The sequence below is a fragment of the Hydra vulgaris genome, chromosome 01, assembly GCF_038396675.1.
Source record: "Hydra vulgaris chromosome 01, alternate assembly HydraT2T_AEP".
Classification (NCBI taxonomy): domain Eukaryota; kingdom Metazoa; phylum Cnidaria; class Hydrozoa; order Anthoathecata; family Hydridae; genus Hydra; species Hydra vulgaris.
Genome location: NC_088920.1, coordinates 18,422,501 through 18,444,225, shown reverse-complemented (window position 1 = coordinate 18,444,225; position 21,725 = coordinate 18,422,501). Strand labels below are relative to the sequence as shown.

The 21,725-nt window shown below is 26.7% G+C and overlaps 2 protein-coding genes across 3 annotated transcripts in view; one reads left to right on the top strand and one right to left on the bottom strand.

Annotated features, from left to right (window-relative positions):
* Positions 1-21,725, bottom strand: part of LOC100199780 (long-chain fatty acid transport protein 1) — a 54,220-nt gene that overhangs the window by 1,916 nt on the left and 30,579 nt on the right. The window contains exons 5-9 of the mRNA XM_065787523.1: positions 9,982-10,183; positions 9,586-9,763; positions 9,305-9,496; positions 6,395-6,540; positions 2,746-2,866 (exon numbers count right to left, since the gene is read on the bottom strand). Of these exons, the coding sequence (XP_065643595.1) occupies positions 2,746-2,866; positions 6,395-6,540; positions 9,305-9,496; positions 9,586-9,763; positions 9,982-10,183 (839 nt within the window). The remainder of the gene's footprint in view (positions 1-2,745; positions 2,867-6,394; positions 6,541-9,304; positions 9,497-9,585; positions 9,764-9,981; positions 10,184-21,725) is intronic.
* LOC136075159 (uncharacterized) lies at positions 18,994-20,241 on the top strand. 2 transcript variants are annotated; one of them, XM_065787524.1, is made up of 2 exons: positions 18,994-19,349; positions 19,451-20,241. In XM_065787524.1, exons 1-2 carry the CDS (start codon positions 19,106-19,108, stop codon positions 20,203-20,205), a joined length of 999 nt encoding a protein of 332 aa, XP_065643596.1. In that variant the 5' UTR covers positions 18,994-19,105; the 3' UTR covers positions 20,206-20,241. The 2 variants fall into 2 exon arrangements, 1 of the variants encoding a protein (XP_065643596.1); XR_010635715.1 differs by having other exon boundaries at positions 19,212-19,342; positions 19,451-19,549.

The following is a 21,725-nucleotide window of genomic DNA, read 5'->3' as shown; positions in this document are numbered from 1 at the left end:
TAAATATAAAAACAAAATATAATAGGCATTAGTAACTATTAAATGGAAAAATAAAATTTGTAATTTAGATAATTTAATTTTAAATAACTGTTAATTGTTAATTAAATAACTGTTAATTAAATAATTTAAATTTACATATGCATATCAAAAATTTGAAAATAAGGTAGCACAATTATGTTTAATTATACTTTTGCATAATAAATAAATAAATAAAAATAAATGATTTTCTTAACTGTTATTAGTTAATTAGCTATGTAATTTTATGGTACATACTTGTTTTTATGATGAGATTTTATTTTTGTGATGGCATATATTAGCAATGTCAAGAATATTTTGTGACTATTCGGTATTTAGCCGAGTATTGCAAACTATTTGGGCAAATACGGAATACCAGATTGTAATGAAAAAAACGCATAAAAACAGATTTCATAAAATTTTTTAAATATATTTTTCATTTTAACAAATAATTTGGTACTTATAGTACTTAGTGATAAACCATTTTCATCATCGAGCCAACTTCTTATAAATTATACATACTTCAAAAAATAGCCATTAACTGAGTACACTGCCACCGGCAAATATGCGCTAGTGGTGTATTGATAGAGTGCTCGCTTCATAAGCGAATGGTTCCAGGTTCAATCCCTACCTTGTCCCTGGAAGTACCACGCTCAACTTATTTCTCCGCATAGCGGCCTTGTTCATCAAGATTTGTGTTTCAGAGTTATAAAGTTGAAAGAGAGTTATACCCCAATTAAGTAGCCTCCTCATCTATAGTGGCCTTCTTGGCCTTGAGGAGGTGAATTAACATAAAAAAAAAATAATAATAATAAGAGAATTTTAGCAAGTTCTGTTAAGATAATGTTTTGCGTTTGCTTTCACAACTTGTAAGTGTGAAAGCAAACGCATCTAAATTTTTGTAAAGATATCATTTTAATAAGATTGGTGTTTTTTGTGCTATACTTATCTATAGCAACTTCTAAAATTTTCTTCATAAATATCCCTGAGCTTTTGAAAACTTTTTGAATGGTTTGAAGAGTATGATACTTTTGTACATAACTAAAGTTAAATCAATTTGATATAACACTCAACAAATGTGTGCTGTGACACAAAACGCCTACAACGTAACTAACATATGCACTTCAATGAAGCAGGTCGGAACTATTAAAATAACTAAGTATCACCAGCCATACATTAAAATAATTAAGTTTTATCAGCAAACTAAGTCGTGCTTCGACCATTCCCTAGCCGAATATTTGGTCTTCAGCAAAATCGCTATTCGTGACATCTCTAATATATATACATATATACATATATACATATATATATATATATATATATATATATATATATATATATATATATATGTACATATATATATATATATATATATATATATGTATATATATATATATATATATATATATATATATATATATATATATATACACACACACACACACACATATATATCAACCCTCGAAATTAGGGTCAATAATTTGGCAATGCCAACATAACTGCCGACCTAGAAGTGTTTGAGGTCAGCAAAATATTTCCAACATCGTTTAAATGTTTTATGGTGAAACCTTTGTGTCAAATTTTCCCGACCTTTATGTCAAATTATGCTGACCTTTAACAAATTAAGATTGGCAAAATTATGTTGACTTTTTGCTAATTCTGAGTTTTGATATATATATATATATATATATATATATATATATATATATATATATATATATATATATATATATATATATATATATATATATATATATATATATATACATACATATATATATATATACATATATAAATATATATATATATATATACATATACATATATATATATATATATATATATATATATATATATATATATATATATATATATATATATATATATATATATATATATATATATATATTAGGGTGTTGACTTTTTAATAACTTCTGGTATCTCCAGTTTCCAATATAAAAAATAGATGAACTTTGGTTTGAAAGTAACTGAAAAGTCATTGATTTTATTTAATTAACTGGCTCCATTTATAATATTTTTTACTGAAACATTTAAGAAAAAAAATATTGCAAACAAAATGTCATAAAAACAACCTTTCCAATTTTTAGTTAAAAATTATTGTTTTTTGTATATAAAATTTATTTTTATTTGAAACCATTATATTTCTGAAATCTCTATGAAGTTCTGGTTCTTTTGAGACCCAGGTTGATATACTTTTGAATAAAAAAATATTCACTGATATATGGGAGCCAGTGTGTAACCAAGGGTCATGGTTGTGACCTTTTTCAAAAATTAAATAAAACCAATGACTTTTCAGTTACTTTCAAACCAAAGCTCATCTGTTGTGACCTTTTTCAAAATCTTGTGACCTTTTTCAAAAATTAAATAAAACCAATGACTTTTCAGTTACTTTCAAACCAAAGCTCATCTGTTTTTTATATTGGAAACTGGAGATACCAAAAACACCCTAATATATATATATAATCAACACCCTAATATATATATATATATATATATATATATATATACATATATATATATATATATATATATATATATATATATATATATATATATATATATATATATATATATATATATATGAGAGAGAGAGAGAGAGAAAGAGAGAGAGAGAGAGAGAGAGAGAGAGAGAGAGAGAGAGAGAGAGAGAGAGAGGAAAGAGAGAGAGAAGTTTTATTTCTATATTTTATGGTTTAATAGTATAGATACCTGGAATGGATACGCCATACACAGCAACATCAGCTAACCTTACAATCCTACTTATAACTGTTTCAACTTCTGTTGTACCAACATTTTCTCCTTTCCATCGAAATGTATCTCCTCCCCTATCCTATAAAAAAAATATTTTTGCCCTTAGATATTAAAAATTATACAACAAAAACATTGTTATTTTAGGACAATTTTGAAAAACCTACAGAGCATATACATATCAAAGCTTCAAAGATACAGTCATACTTTTACCGACTGGGGTATAATTTTGATGCCCGATGTGGCTGATTAACTGTAATGGATCATATTTTTTTTTAAATGGGAAGATAAAAGTCCCTGATGATTGCATAACAAATAATTCATACAATTTTATGTTTTGATATTGTAAAAAAAAAAAAATTTAAAGTGCAAAATTAAGAACTCTATGTTACGATTTTAACAGAGAGGGAAAAACAATTTTAAAAAATCAATGTTGCTAATAAAAATAATTTCACAGTTATCATTTGAATAAATAAATTTAGAAATAAATACAAACCAAAAAAGTGAAAAGTAGAGATTTACGTTTCAAAGATTTTTAATCTCTTCTTGATTGTAAATAGAAATGTTTTTTGAAAAATAAAAAAGAAGATAAAAACATTTAAAATTGTTATAACCTAACAAAAATTTTAGTCTAGGCTAATTTCAGGCTTCATTAATCGCTGTTAATATGGCTAAATATTTACTTTTATTCAAGTGTTAACTAAAAAAAACTTTAACATTCCTGTTAAATCACAGCTATCCAACTGAGTCCTATTACTCAAGCAACATGATTTGAATAATGGAGACCAATTTAGTGAACAATTCATTTTGACATATTTTTTTGTTTTTTCTAGTTTAACAAAACTTGTTAAACTAGTTTGAAACTTGTTAAATAAAAATATAAATTTTTTATACATTTTTTTTGTTATTAAATAGTAAGCAATTTAAATAAATAGTCAAACACAAAATACAAAACAAGTTTTAATCTAAACAAATCTAAATTTCAAGAGTTGGCTCCTTGTAAAAGCATGTAGTGTTGAGCAATTAAAATTTGAGTATTGAGCAATTAAAAAAAAATGTTATTTGAATAATTTAAAGATTATAACTTTTCATACAAAGCATTATTTGTACAACAATCATAAAAACAGAAATCCTCGATTGATTGAAAATAGTAAGATAAGAATGTCAAACCCAGTGCAATAAAAAAACAATAACATAACAATAGAAGGTAAATTGACATAAAATATCAATCTGAGCCTTTGTTAAACTACCTCTATGGCATTTAAATGCACCACACTTATTACAATACAAATATGTATCAGTGTCAAAATCTTTGGGCAAGGGATATGTTTAAGATGTCTAGGAAATGTTTAAAAAAATTAAATACTAAAATTTTAATGTTCAAAGAATCAACTTTTCTTTGAACATTAAAATTTTAATATTCTAGATGCAACTACTACATAAGGAAAAGTTTCATTTTTCTTATGATCATTTTCTTATGGCTGCATCTGACAGTTCATTCAACTATGACCAACATCAAGTTCATGAATGTATAAAATTATTTGTATTACAATTGTAGTTTTGAGCAATCCCTTTTAGTTTTTTCAAAGACTTAAACCAAAACAAAATTTTACTTTACTTTGCCACAAACATGCCGAAGTAAGCTAACTAAAAGAATTTTCAGGGTTGGTATATGTATTTATCAAATATTTGGCTAGTTTAATTAACTCAAGTTTTTTAATGTTTCAATAATGTTTCTAAACTTTATTTTTAATGTATGAGTAATTTTTATGTATGCATTATATATTTATTGAAGCTATTTATGCTAACTATTGTTTTAGATGTTTTAACAGTAAGCATTTCAATTCTTTTGTTTCCATTATAGCAACCCATAACTTTATACATTATAAATAACAAAAGCTATTGATGAAGGTTATCTGGTGATTCAGTGACAGAACACTTTTATCATTATCAGACGAATCCAGGATTTTTTGATGTTTGAGATAGCTAACTTCCAGACATGGAGCAAACTCCAAACATTTGTATGTTTATACTTATGTCAAATAATGAGACTGTGCAAAAAATTGCAATGATTGGAGGCTGGAAACAAAAAAGCCCTTTAACTTCATATCCACACCCTCCACCCCAAACATTAGGGGTCACATGTTGATAAAATATTTTTTGTACTATAGTCAACTAGACTTCATCAATAAATTTAAATTTAGTATTGTCTCTCAGCGTTCAAAAATTATGACCATATAAAGTTAAACCCCCTCAATATAAAATTAAACTCTTTAATTTTTAAGCTAAGAGATAATACTATGAGACTTGAAAGTTATTGATGAATATAAGTCTAGTTAAGAAGAGTACAAAAAATATTTCAAACACAAAAAAATCCTGGATTCTTCCTTGTCCTTTATTGATGCATGGAAATTTATTGTTTTATTTTTAGAAACTGCATTATAGAACTGCAAAACAGTTCCTTTAACATTGATTTGGTCTATTGAGGAATGTGCTTATAATCCAGAGTTTTTTCAGAAAAATTGAAAAAACACAGTAGAATTTCATTTTTCAACAAGTTTTGGAAAGATTAAAGCTGTATTTAATTGTGAAAGAGTCACTGGTCACACTTACTCTACAAGTCTCTTAACTTCACCTTAAAGTCACCCCACTTTTTTAAATTAAATACTAACCATAATATTATGATAACAAGAATTTAATGTCACAAATGTTTCAAGTTAAACAGCTATCACACATTTGAAGTCACTGTAGTTTGAAATATTTGAAGAAGCTGTAAATTGAAAATATTTTAAAGCTTTCATGGTATTAAATAATTAGCCGGGTTATTGATTTAACATTCATTTAACTGTTTCAAAGCGCAAACAGCTTTTTGTATTACTATGTTTATGAACTTCTTTATCCAGAAAATCTACTTGAGTTATTTGTAAAGAAAAAAAAATTGCAGTAAAATCATAACCTTTGTATATTTTTGTCTTGCTTATTTTTATATCACATTTACATCTTGACATAATTCCATAACCTTTGTATGTTTTTGTCTCACTTATTTTTATACCACATTTACATCTTAACGTAATTCCATAACCTTAGTATATTTTTATCTCACTTATTTTTATATCACATTTACATCTTAATATAATTCAATAACCTTTTTATATCATATGAACATCTTGACATAATTCCTTTCCAGAACTTCTTTTCTTACATTAGATATAATGATAAAAATTAAATTATTATTTCATATTTTGCTGAATATAATATAATTCATAATTATTATTCTATTGTAAACAATAAAAATTTGAACTGATATACTAGTGAAAAAAATTTTTTTCTCAGTTAATGATAAGTTCCATGCTGTAAAATACATACAAACATACACCCATACATACATGCTTTATACAAACTTGCTATTTTAAGCTATTTTAAACTTTCTTATGTTAATTTGCAGAACAATACATACATGCTTTATACAAACTTACATAGCTATTTTAAGCTATTTTAAACTTTCTTATTTTAATTTGCAGAACAATACATACATGCTTTATACAAACTTACATAGCTATTTTAAGCTATTTTAAACTTTCTTATGTTAATTTGCAGAACAAAAAAAGACCTGAAAATAAAAGTAGCCTTCTTCATCTTGCACAAGAATGTCACCTGAACGAAACACAGAATCACCTTTTTCAAACACATCATGAGCTATTTTCTTAGCAGTAGCTTCTTTGTCTAGGTAGCCATCAAACTGGTGAACAGGATCATCTAAGAAGTTTTGTAAAATAAAAATCATAAATCACTACAAAAGTAAAACATATTTTTACCATAAAAAAGATAAAAATTATATAAATAAATATACAAATAAATATACTACAAAAACAAAAGTATATTAAGCAATAATTAAATATAATAAAACAATTAATTTAATTTAATTAATTAAAAACAAATAAAGTAAATATATTCTGTAAATTATCTTTAATTCAAATTTGTTAATGTGTTAATCACACATTTTCTATTTCCTTGAGACCCTTTTGAACTAGTTTTTTGGTTTTAATCATATAGTGCTTTTCATCTAATTCAAATACTTTTTTAAAATATACTTGACCAATTTTTTTTTTTAATTTTTAAAATATTTATCAAAATAAAGATTCTAAAAATATATTTAAAATTTACAAAGTATAAAACCTTTTAATTTATTTCTTATAAGCAGTGCTTGAAAATGGGGAAGTTTCAAAAACAGTAATTTTTACCTGGTGTAATTAAGGCTTTCTTATCAAAAATTAATGAAAACACCTGAAAAAATCAATTGTTTTTTAATATTTCTTGGTTTAACTATAAGTGAATAAAAACAAAAATTTTATACTAAGTGTACTAAGTACAAAGTTGTCAAACACTAGTTGATTAATTAAAACATTTACGAATCAAACAATTTACAAAATGTACAAGACATTTATACTTTTATAAATTTATATTAATTATAAATTTTATACTAAGTGTACTAAGTACAAAGTTGTCAAACACTTGTTGATTAATAAAAACAATTTAGGAATGTACAAGACATTTAAAAGTAGTTTGAAAAATGTTAATAAGAAGTAAATAACTTTTAAGTAAATAAATAATGAAATAAATGGTATCAATGATTAATAAAATGAATAACATTTAAAACATTTTACATTTAGTGTGAGAACACGCATACACCACACACACATGGTTTTATTTTTGTTTATTGCTGATCTAATCAATATTTAATTTGAGAGTTGAGAAATTGTAAAGTCTTTAGAGTATTTTAAAATATTCTGTCTTTGAAATAAAAATAATGGTATATATGTTAATACATATGTTAAACCATTGCTTGAAATTTTTTGAAATTCTACTTTACTTGATATAATATTTTCATTTATTATTTTATTAAAAATTATTTTATTATTATTTATTCATTTATTAAAGGAAAATGAAAGTCTCTCATTATTATTAATTTTCTAATGTCAAATTTTCTGACATTTGATTGAGCATTTTTAAATATGTTAGTAAGATCTATACTATCTACCTTATCAGATGGCCTATACACATCCAACTAAATATTTGGATCTGCATACTAGATACACATCCAACTAAATATTTGGATCTGCATACAAGATACACATCCAAATAAATATTTGGATCTGCATACAGTCATTATTGTCCATACATGTTCAATCTTACTGGAAGTAAGAAAAAATATCTTCAAGTTGATAAGAATTAATTTTATTGTCTATAATGCACTACAACACCTTCTTTTCTTCAATTGCTTCTATATCTTCTCTACAAGTCATAACCAGTTACATTGATGCTTAAAAATTTATTAAACCAAGTCTTGGAAACCCCAAACATATTGGGTTTATTTATTTTGCAAACAATTTTGAATCAATTCATTTTCTTTTTTTCATCCATTTTCTTTTTAAGAGATGTAGCATTGGTATATAAGAAACTTAATATTTTTTTCCATTATTGGAATTATTTTTTTCCCACTGATATCAAATAAGAAAACTGCTTTCTCTCATTTTATTAGGTTGATCCCTTTTCTAACCTGAATCAAACTTGCTTAATGTTTCTGCTTCTGTCAAATCAGGGTTCACAAAAAACGTTTAAAAATTCAAAATTTTAAAACTTTTTGCAGCAGGTAAAAAAGTTTTTCTCTTAGATTGATCTTGATACCCAACCAAGACAAGGTCTGGTTTATTTAACTTGTTAGATTTTTATCTTTTTATTAATAGTGGTTTATAACCAATCTTTAATTGTTCCTTGAGTTAGACTTCCTGCAGAAAATTCAGCCAATAGATGCAGACAATTAATTTGGAGCCAAATACAACCAAATTTTGTAATCTTTTATCTGCCTGTTAATATAATTATTTTTTTTTATTCAATGAATAAACTTTCAAAATGCATTACTTTTCAGTTTTCTTTAGTTCTAAAGGATTGTAGCATCTTATTATTATTATTATTATTATTATTATTATTATTATTATTATTATTATTATTATTATTATTATTATTATTATTATTATTATTAACATCTTAACATGCCACAAGCTTATATACCAATGTAACTCAAAGAGAAACCACTAGCATTGCTGTTAACTAACAAAATTAACTAAACTGAACTTGATAAACTCTCTACCAAACATCACAAACACATTTCACTTTCACTTTCGTTTTGACCTTATTAAGAGCTCTCTACAAGTACATGTCTTGTTAATTTTTTGCTAAGTACCTATTCTTGCCTATTTATTTAGAGATAATTTTGAAATCATTTTAAAAACTTTTTTAAACATTTTTAAAACTATGCTCATTACCTTTATATATTTTTAATGTGAAGTATGAAATATGTTACACTGAAATGGTCCTATAGTCTATTGGGATCAATTTTTTTTCATTTAATTATTTTTTCATTTAATTATTTTTTCATATTTATATTTTAATCATAGTTAATTTATTACAAATTTTATATTTCTAAAACAAACTTTATATTAAATGAAATAAGCTGACTTACTTCTAACTTTCCCAACAAGTTCGCCTTCCTCTCCAGGTAAACAAGCTATTGCCATACCTTCTTTGTCTCTTAATATTTCTTCAGTTTCTTCATTTACTTTTACTAGCCTTATGGGATAAAAACCAGGAGCAATTACAGAGTTAAAACCAACAGCCCCAACTCGGTTATCAATATTAATCATGTTGGCATTACCTATGTGTTTAAAAAATTAAACTTAAAAAAAAAATAAACACAAAAAATCAGCAATTTTTTTATTAAAAAAATGATATACCAAAGTGTACCTTCCGTAGAAGCATAACATTCGCCAATCACTTCAATACCAAATCTTTCTTTAAATTCTCTCCAAATCTGAGGTCTCAACCCATTTCCAATAGCTAAACGAATGTGGTGAGAACGGTCATTTTTAGAAGGAGGTTGGGCAAGTAAGTAGCGACAAACTTCCCCAATATAGTTGAACATCTAAAACAATTTGTTCTGCATTATTTAGCATATTTAGTAGCATATTTTGCATATTTAGTTTGCTAGATTTGATTATTTGTACTTGCAATAATAGTTGTTAAGGGACTTGTACTTTAATTTAGGTGCATGTGAAATTTGGTACATGTCACCAAAAAATCTATTTTGACCTTATTTGAATTGGGTCGTAGATAATAACAAAAAAAGTTTAAAAAATTAACCGTTGCTCCATGTATAGCACATTCACTAAAAAAACGACTAGCTGAAAATTTTTTGGCCACAACCACTGTTGCACCCTTATATATCATCATTCCAATACCCCCAACACCACCATTAGAATGATACAATGGGAGAGCAACATAATTTATGTCTTTATTGGTCACTTTAAAAGATATTGCCATTCCATTCACCATGTAATAAAATCTAAAAAAAATTTAAAAGAAAATTTCAATAAAATAACAAAATTACTAAAATAGTTTCAACGTAGATGTTTTAACATTTTCAAAACCTTCTTTGAAAACTTTAAATAAATACTATTTTAAATATATTACTTTTATTTTAACAATAAATTTTTAAACCTATTGTTTTAAAACATCAAAAACAAAACAACAAGAACAACAACTACTACTACTACTGCTACTACTACTACTACTACTACTACTACTACTACTACTACTACTACTACTACTACTACTACTACTACTACTACTACTACTACTACTAGTACTACTACTATTACTACTACTACTACTACAACTACAATTCACTTACTTTATTATTACTTTTTTTTAAAATTTCTACATTAGTCCTTAATTTTTAACTTTCCTACTTGTCAACCATTCTACTTTTAAAAAAAATAGAGAAATTAAAATCACAGATTACATGATTATGACATTATCGTTGGAATGTTATTTTTTTTAAAATAATTCGCTTCCTTTTAAGATTCTAATTTTTATATAACTTTCTTTCTTTCAAGCTCGCCTAGAAAAGCAGGCACAAAACAGGCCTAAATTACTTTTTTTTTTTAATTTTAAACTCTCTTAATCCTAAACTCCAAAATACAAACCTTAAAAAAAAAAAAAAAAAAAAAAATGTTTAATAACAGTACTAAAAACTCCAGAGGTAACTTCCGGAGTAGCGTGAGTTTGAGCCTTGAATCTTTTGCTTTTGAGCCCAGTGTTTTGCTTTTGTTTTACCAATAGTCTAATAATCACAATAATTTTACTAATAATCACTATGGTCCAAATTTTAAGTCCAATTTTTTTGGTCATTTTGGTCATGTATATCATCTAAGAATCATGTATATATAGTACACATGATTCTTAGATAATATGCATGGTTCATAAATAACAGCAACATTAACATGTTGAACCATGTTTTGGAGCAACAGATCTTTTCATGGATCCTGAGAAAAAGTCTATTATTATCAATAGAGATTCTGAGCAAAAATCAATAAATATTTAAAAAATTTATAAAAATTTTTATAAACGTTTATGATTACGACTATTAATTTTTTAATTTTAATTTAATTAACTATTTTTTTAACCCTTTGATTGTATCATGGATAAAGTAAGAAAAATTCCAATCAAGGAAACTTGGGACTTCTATAAACCCACATAAATATAGTTCATCCTTTATAATCAATATAATGTGAACATTAAATTAGATTACCTAAAAAAATGATGTGAAAGCTTTAAATTGGTGGTGCATATTCATTTTTTTGTGGAAACTTTCAAAATCTCTTAAAACAGAAAATAAGACTTAATATTTTTTAATTTTTCAGTATAGACAATATATATATATATATATATATATATATATATATATATATATATATATATATATATATATATATATATATATATATATATGTATATATATATATATATATATATATATATATATATATATATATATATATATATATATATATATATATATATACATACATATATATATATATATACATACATATATATATATATATATATATATATATATATATATATATATATATATATATATATATATATATATATATATATATATATATATATAGTTTTTTAAAAGTTATCAAATCTGTACAGTACAGCTAGAGTTGCCACCTCCAAATGAATTAGTATTCATTTGGAGATGGCAACCATAGCTGTACTGTACAGATTTGATAATTTACAGATAGCAGACAAATACAGATATATTGCTGCAATACTATTTAATAAAAATTAACTGCGATACTATTTAATTGCGAAGAATAATGGCGTTTATAAGAATGGAGGGTTATAAAATAATAATTTTCAGGGATTTAGAAATAGCCATTTAAAAATACAACAGTGCTATTTAAAAATACAACTGTGTAAGAATAAAAAAAATGGATTGCTAAATAGTAAAAAAGCACTACACGCTTCGTATTTGATTAATGAGGGAGCATTGGCTAAGGCTGCAACCAACCTGATACTTTTATATCCGCTAAACTAAAGTCTGTTTTGCATTCTTTGATTTAATCACTTTTTTAAAATTTTAAAATTTTAAATTTTAAAAAACGTTAAAATTTTCTTTTATTATTACGGCTGACCTCGTGTTTGTTTTGTGAGGATACCAAAAAATATAAAATAAGTAAATAAACCGACAAGAAAGCAAGTTATATAAAATGTTGTAAAAATTCTTTAAATTTTTCATAACTTACAAATTTTCTTTTTTTTAAATTCAATTTGTTTATTAAAACTCTTGATATTTGATTTTAAATTAAAAAATAGTGTTTAGATACTTTTGAATAATGTTATATATATATTTTGTGCCATTTTTAATTTGTTGAGAGATTCTTAAGTGAAGAGCTTCTTCAAAAATAAAAGATTCTTCAGAAGAGATTCTTAAATCAGATGAAGCTTGGTTCATTATATAATCAAACTAAGTTGTTATGAAAAATCTAGAAGAATATATATTTTTTTTCATAGATTTTTTTTTTCTATTTTCTGCAATACATTTTGCTTTCATATGCCATCTTAGTTTAAATGTTATTATTTTTTTAGATTTTTTTTTTTTATTTACAAGATAGATTTATCTCTCTTCTTAAGTGACATTTGATAAAAAAAAAAAAACTGTATTATAAATTTGAATATGAAGCAAATATTTTATCTAACAAATATAGTTCTTAAAAATCGTGTCTAAAAGTTCCTCAAAACTTTTTTTGAGCAAATCATGCACTTTCCCATTTTATTAATGCATTGCATTGACATCAATTTTTTAAACTGAAAAACCCAAAAAAAAAAAAAAAGATCAACTCAAAGCTTTAGTAAAATTTACATTTCACATTTCATAAAATTTAAACTCTGTGATGATTTTTTAACATGGTCAAGGAGCTTTTATAGTTACTAAAAAAATCAAAAAAGAACTTACAGGCAAGTCAATGTTTTGGTTAGAATGCCTGTTCAAAGTTGCTAAGTGCTAAAAATACAAGTTTTCAGCTGAAGCCCCAGGCTAAAAAAAAAGTTTTTTTCAAAAGGTTAAAAAAACCCCTTTCACCTCAATTTTTTAGCAAACAAAAAATCATGGTATCTATTTATTTAATGAAATACACATTTAAACAGCAATTTTTTATATATATCACCAGGGATCCACAAATCTACTACAATTTGGGAGCGTGTATCTGAACTACAGTTTTACAGTAGTGCAGAACGTTAAAACTTTTTTTTTATTTCAACAAATTTTGAGCTCATTTTGGCAGGGAGAGCTTTATTCATGCTCTGTGTTAAGTCCAAATTAGACATTAGGTGCTAAAGTTATTAATTTAGTTATTAATACAACACAAAATTTTAAATTGATCAAATTTGTCAGATAGACGGTATTATCCAATGCCCCCTCCCTCCCCCCCACACACAGCCATCCTACGCGGCGGTCTTGATATTTTTTTTAAGATTTACTGATTCACACTTTTTACACATTTTACACTGATTCACACTATCCCTGGCAATATATAATACATCCTTTTTAAAATCAAGTTTTTACAAAAATTAAAAAATTGTAAAATGTTTTTAAACAAAAATATTTGTAAAAGAACTTATATAAACTATGAAAAGAAACAAAAAACATGTTCAAATATAAAAAAATAAAAACAACTCTTTCCTAACCAAAAGTAAGCAATTTAAATGTGAAACATTAGATATCATAACTTAAAACCGCTTGCTAACATATTTTTTTTTGTTGCAAAACCAATCTTCATAATTATAAACTATAATTTTTAGGAATTTACAAAACTCTATAAATTGAAATTACTTTAATTTTTAAATGTTTTATTAAAATCCTGATACATGGTACTAAACAACTTAAAGAAATAAATAAAGAAATGCAACCTTAGCAGATGCTAATTTTGCAATGGATTTGATATATGGTTTCCAAGAAAGATCGAGAGTAAGAGTTAATCCTAAAAGAACACTGGTAGATGATTCATTGAGTGCATTACCCTTCATAAATATAGGAAGATCTTGATTATTGTGATAACAGTTAGCTGAAAAAATTTATTTTATCCGAGTTAAATTTCACTAGCCACTGAGAGCCCTATGCTGTAGCAAAAGTAAGATCCTCTTCAAGCTCAAATCAAATCAAATGCCCCCTTCAAGCAACCAGAGAGTGCTGGCATCAAGACAAGAATAAATGGTAGTATTATAAGCAAAAAATGCCACCTCAGATGTCAAAATTTCAAGAAGGTCATTGATGTAAATAGTATAGGGCCAAGGATAGAACCTTGAGGAACTCCTGGAAATACAGGAAAAAAAAAGAAGTACTGTCCATCAAGGACATTGAAGAAATTTTATACTACAAACGGTAAGAAAGGATTCAATAATCTTAAAGATGTTACCTGATACACCATATGAAGAGAGATTAAGGAGAAGACCAACATATCAAACTTTATCAAAGACTTTAAAAATGTCAAGAGCAATAGCCCTAACTTTTTCACATCTATCTAATGCACGATAAAACCTATTGGTTATTACCGTAAACAAATCGGCAGTAGAACAAAAAGATCAAAATCCATATAGATGATCAGAGGGTAAGTTATTAGATTCAAGATGACAGATCTAGTGTTTGTCAATTAAATACTCAAAAGCCTTATGATAATAAGAAAACTAATGGGAGGATAATTAGACGAGCCAGATGGTTCTCCAGCAAATTTTTAAAATAGGGATAACAGATGCTGCTTTCCAGCAGGCTGGAAAACAAATTCCAGAGAACACTTTTGCAAGACTATAACAGGCATGTTGTCCGGACCACAAGCTGTAAAAGAGTCTAAACAGTCACTTTAGATACAAAAGCAGGAGTGATACAAATGACACAAGTAAGAATTTTTAGAGCACTTAGGAACTGTCACAGTAAAAGGATGAGACTTAATTGAATAAGGAGTAACATGAGAATGAATTTTACTTAAACCTAGAAGTGGAAGGCAAGTCCAACTTTGGGTAATTCAAGATAGGAATGTCAAGCAATGGATAAACCTGTTTGTTGTCTATATCAGGTAGGATGTGATTAGTGGCATCAAGAGATGAGATTGATCAAAAGTTCTCAGCAAACAATTCAATTTTGTCTTTAGGTGAGGTAACAAAATATGAACCGTGCAAGAAAAATGGGATAACTGATTTATCTTAATATAGACAATGTTAAGATTCACCTCAGGGGCCTAATTTTTTTAATTTCGTAACCTAAGAATAGTGGGCTTTGGTGTTATACAAAACCTTTTTACAATGGTTTCTAGCAATAGTAAACAGATTTCTGTTTTCTGGAGAATTGTTTTGGTGATAGATATGGAAGTTGTATTTACGATTCGAGATTGCAGCAGCAAAATGAGAGGAAAACCATGGAGAAGAGTGTGGCTTAGAATTGTTAAAAGGGAATTAAAAGATTCCATGGGAATAAAAGGGAATAAGAGATTCCATGTCAGCCTGAATCCAAGAAGTCACATAAGAAAGCACATTTCAGCAAGAAGTCAAAAAGATTTCTAAACGAAGGCCATCACAAAGAAAATCACGGAAAGAGTCCCAGTCAACTTTGATGAAGAAGAATGAGATGATAGTTTTAGAGAGATCAAACCATGATCAAAAGCACCTAAGGGTGTGGAGAAACTAAACACCTACTAAGATCAGAAACAAGACATAAGTTGAGTAGAGAAGGTAAATAATTGGGATTGTCTGGAGTTGGAAAGTTGACTATTTGTGTTAGAGATTGAGAAAAAGAAAAGTCTTAACACCTGCAGAACAAATATAATGAGCAATTAAGTCACCAAGAACAATGGCTGCAGGATAAAGAGAGAGGGCTTGGTCAATTTGATCAGAAATAACATCAAAAAGAGTGCAGTCTTGAGATAAAGGAGAACAATATAGAACAAAGAGAAAGGCGATAGAGTGAAGTAATGCTAAACGAAAGCACATAAAAGAATAGTCTGTGGATTTAAACCTAGTTTCCCGACAAATGAGTGAATTCTAACAAATGTAAATGCACTGGCCAAGCATGTAACTATTGAAGTCTTTACGAATTAAAGGAAAATAACCATCAATGCTGAGATCACAAAATGAGAAAGCTGAACTCAAATCAGTCTCACAAAGAGCAAATAGGTCTGGTGAACATTGCAAAAGATAAAAACAGAAGAAAAATTATTTTGAAGACCACAAATATTGAATGACAGATTTAAAGAACTTGATGATGACAATGATTTTTTGTGTTTTATAGTTTTTGGTACTTTAGTCATTTATTAATTTGTTAAAGAACTTGACTCAAAGCACAGATAGTATTCAGTATACTATTTAATAGTCCAAGCAATTACCTACTATTAATAAACCTTAAGCCGTAACATAGGGCTCCAAATGCAGCCTCGAAAATGCAGACCAAAAGTACAAACAAGGATACCATCCATGCACAATATGGCACTGTCAGTACTTTAGCACTTGATGGAATCAGCCTCTTTGAGAGCTGATTTATCAGTTCTCAGAGACGCAGATGAAACAAGGAGTTGAAACAAGGAAAGGAGGTTTTAACCTAGGCTGGTAAAACTGCCTTTCCTTGTTTCAACTCCTTCTTTGGCCTTCTCTGCACTACCTCTTAATCCTACATACAATACTCAAAAAATTTACCATTATGCAATTAGAAATTTCCAGATGAAGAACAGAACTTCCTGAGGAAAATTTAACTGTATTACTTACAATAACCACATTTTTATTTATAATTTTAATAAAAAATAAAATCTATTGATTTATTAAATTCATTTTGTATGATACTAAAACATGTTTTTTTGTATATTTCAAAACATGTGTTTTTAAAGTTTAACAGTGTTTTTTTGGATATATTTATGACTTCTGGATTTATTTTTCATTTATAACTAATGCCAATTCATTAAACTTTGTAATTCAAAATTATATTTGGTTATAATTGATTATAATTTATTCCTGTGCTTCACTAACAGAAGAACATTTTAAAAACTCATTAGACAAATATTTTTTATTACTTTAGTTAATGTGACAAAACTTTTTCATTTTATTTTCTATATTTTATATTATATTATACATTTCATATATATTACATATATGTGCATATAAATATATTGGATACATACTTCAAAATTTAAAATAATACATATTTTTGAAATAATTTTTAATATATTTGATAATATTTGTAAAAATTTTATCATGATTTTGTCATAATGATTGTGGTTATCTCTTAACTCTTTAACTCTGAAACACGAACCTTGACGAAGGTAAAATATATATAAGTATAAAAAAAAAATTGTGTGATCAGTTGAGTGATAATTTTATATTTTATAATATACTTTACTAGTTTTATCTTTTTAAAATTAAACATTGATTAATAAATTGTAAAAACATTTTCATATATATACATATACATATATATATATATATATATATATATATATATATATATATATATATATATATATATATATATATATATATATATATATATATATATATATTATACATATATATATATATATATATATATATATATATTTAAGTTTCATAGTATTATCTCTAAGTGTTCAAAAATTATGACCATATAAAAATTACAACCCCCTCAAATTGAGGGGGGTTTAAACTTTATATGGTCATAATTTTTGAACGATTAGAGATAACACTATGAAACTTAAAAATTATCGATGAATATAAGTCTAGTTGAGAATAGTACAAAAAATATTTTATCAACTTGTTGCTCTCACGTTTGGGGCATGTGTAGCAAAAACTTTGGGGCTTTTTTGTTCCCAGCCTCCAATCATCGCAATTTTTTGCAAACTCTCATTATTTGACATAAGTATAAACATACAAATGTTTGGAGTTAGCTCCATGTCTGGAAGTTAGCTATCTCAAAGATCAAAAAATGCTGCATCCGCCCCTGATATATATATATATATATATATATATATATATATATATATATATATATATATATATATATATATATATATATATATATATATATATATATATATTGGTCATTCCATGCCAAGTGGTGCAAATTTTAATGAGGTCCCTCATAGACCATCTCAGATTTTATTGAAATTTTTTGATTTTGTACATATATATGTTAAAAGCATGTTTTGAAAATTTTAGATCAATATCTAATATGGTTCTTGAGAAAACGCTATTTAAGTAGTGGGCTATTTTGCATAAAATTTCACTCTACAAGAAAAAAGGGTTTTTTCATCATTTTTAACAGCCAATAACTTTTGAATAAGTTAGTTTTATACTTCAATTATTATAAGATAGCAAGTGTGCTGTGGATACTTTGAAAAAAGAAAAAAATATTATTTCTGGCATCTTAACTTTTTCCATAATGGCGGGCTAAAGTTGATTTTTTTGTTTTAATAATAAGTTTTTTTGTGATTTTAAAGACCTTAATCTTAAAAACTAGTTACAAAGTTAATACAAATCAAATTGCCTGCTGATCTACATGTGGTGGATAAACATTTTGAAAAAAATCAGTTGATTAAAGAGCTGCATTCAAAAGTTATAGGTCTCCAAAATGAGTCAGATCGAGATTTTCGTAAAATTGATCTGTGATGCAAAGCATCTGTTACCTAAGATGGCACTTTTTTTTTTTTATAAAATTTTTTATACGCATCAATTAAAGACTGTTAATTAATAAAAACCAAAAAAATTAATGGGCGCTTATTTATAACCCCCAAAAGGTAGTCTCTAAAAGTCAGGTAAATTTTCCATAAAAAATTATTACTTTTTAAAAGTTTAGTTATTGTTTCATTTAATTCTATATTACTAGTATGTCAATCTAAAAAGTACTAATAAAACCAAATAAATTGTTGTATTTTAGAACTAATTAATAATAAGTAATATGCCTGAGCTTTCTACTTGCTGTATTGGTAAAGCATTAAATGAACAGTGCTATCTATCTAATAAAAGTAAACGCTACCAAGAACTGTCTAAACTAAACCAAGAGCTTATTTCTTTGAGAAGCAAAATAAATCCCATAGATTTTATTTGTAGCTATCACGAGAAAGTTTACTTGTTGAGGTATGAGAATGAACATCGCAGGTATTGTTGTAATCCGTTGAACAAGCACGCAAAAAATGTGAAAAGTAAGTTTCAATATTTAATATCTTAATTTAATAAAAATACCTTAATAACACTAAATAAATAAAAAAAAAAATATTTAATAATTATTTCCGTTATTTTTTAGATTCTCTTAGAGTTATCAGTCTTTCATATGCCAAAGATTTTGGTTTAATACCTGGTCAAAAAATTTGCACTAGTTGCAGAAAAGTTTTGAATTGCAAACATAATACAAAAGAAAATGAACTCCAAGAAAAAGAAATTTATGTTGACAACCATACATTAAAAGAAGATCTTAATTCAAGTATTGCAAGTTTTGGATGCTCACCTCTAAAACTTGTTTCAAAAAAAGATAGAGTTGCATACGGAAAGCGTAAAATTGATAGCGTAAGAGCTCATACACAAAAGGCTGTTGCCAATGTGCTAGGTTTAGAAATAGCTGCACTTTGTGGAATTGAATCACCCTCAAAAAAATGTTTGAAAAAAACAAACACAGATTTAGACAATATTATGACTCAAATTAAGTCAAAATTTGAAAAAACATTGTCAAATTCTGAAAAAATCACACTTCTTACACTCACTCCAGACAGTTGGTCAATAGAGAAAACTCAGAAGTTTTTTTTTACTTCAAAAAGATCTGTAGTACAAGCCAGAAAATTAAGTAAAAAAAGTGGAATACTATCAAAACCTTCTCCAAAATCGGGTAGAAAACTAAGCGAAGATGTAATTACAGAGGTTGTTCATTTCTACGAATGCGATGAATATTCAAGGGTTTGTCCAGGAAAAAAAGAGTTTGTTTCAGTTAAAGTAGATAGTAAAAAGCAACATATCCAAAAGCGCCTTCTACTAGTCAATATGAAAGAGCTACATATTGAGTTTTAAAAAGAAATATAATTATCTTAAAGTTGGATTTTCAAAATTTTGTGAGCTAAGGCCCAAGTGGTGCATTCCTGTGGGTGGTGCTTCTGGTCTGCATGCAGATTGTGTTTGCCAGTACCATCAAAATGTAAAGCTCCTTGTACAGAAAATTCCTGGAATTTCTGATTACAAAATCTTATTAAAATTAATGGTTTGTAGCATTGAAAATAGAGATTGTATGCTGCATAGCTGCGATAAATGTCCTGCTAAAAAGGTTTTGTTAGACTACATTGACACTTTGTTTACAGAAAAAGAAATTAGTGAAGTTAACTTTTATCAATGGCAAAAATCAAATTACCAATGTACTTTAGTACCAGCAACTCTACCTTTAGATGAATTTATTGAAATGGTTTATGAACAGTTAGATAGTTTACGAGTGCATCATTTTATATCAAAAAGTCAAGCCACCTACTACCAACATTTGAAAACTAATTTAAAAGAAAATCAAGCTTTGGTTCTTCTTGACTTTGCAGAAAACTATAGTTTTCTAATACAGGATGCAGTGCAAGGTTTTCACTGGAATAACAGCCAAGCAACTGTGCACCCCTTTGTTGCGTATTTTATAAAAGATGGAAAACTTGATAGTCAAAGTTATTGTGTTATATCAGATCATCTGAAACATGGAACAGATGCTGTTCATTGCTTTATCGGTAATGTTATTGATAAACTTAAACAAATACAAACATTTGAACACATTATCTATTTTAGTGATGGAGCTGCATCACAATATAAAAATTACAAAAATCTTATCAACTTATGCTACCATAAACACGATTTTGACATGACTGCAGAGTGGCACTTTTTTGCAACATCGCATGGTAAAAGCCCTTGTGATGGTGTTGGTGGAACAGTGAAACGTCTTGTTGCACGAGCCAGTCTACAATCACTAAACGATCCTATTGACACACCAAGCAAAATGTACAGCTGGTGTGTTCAACACGTCAAAGGAATATCTTTTTTTTTTGTCGACAAAGTTTCAATAGAAACACATACTACAAACTTCAATTTGGAAGAGAGATATCGTTCTTGTTCGACAATACCTGGGACACGAAACCACCACAGTTTTATCCCAATGTCACTTACCTCAATAAAAATAAGAAGAGTCTCATTTGATATTATTTGCACTAATGTGGATTTTTCAACTTGCAGAATTTATATTAATAAAATTTCCAGTTACTCACCAGGAGAATATGTGGCCTGCGTTTACGATGCTCAATGGTATTTAGGAAATATTCTTAGTATTTCAGAAGAGCATCAAGATCTTAATATGAAATTCATGAAAAAGTCTTTATGTAACAAGTTTGCGTGGCCATGCAGAGATGATCTTTGTTGGGTACCTCTAATGCATATTTTATGCAAAGTGCAATCTCTTAAAGTCCAGTCAAACAGTGGAAGATTTTATAGTATTGACTTAAAAGAAATCAATGCGATTATTTTATTATTTGAGAAATTTAACTTTTTGTAAATTTTATTATTTTTGTTTA

Coding starts and splice junctions, on each gene's coding strand:
- LOC136075159 (XM_065787524.1), top strand. CDS start 19,106: ATGCCTGAGCTTTCTACTTGCTGTATTGGTAAAGCATTAAATGAACAG. Junction 19,350..19,450: donor GCACGCAAAAAATGTGAAAA/GTAAGTTTCAAT, acceptor GTTATTTTTTAG/ATTCTCTTAGAGTTATCAGT.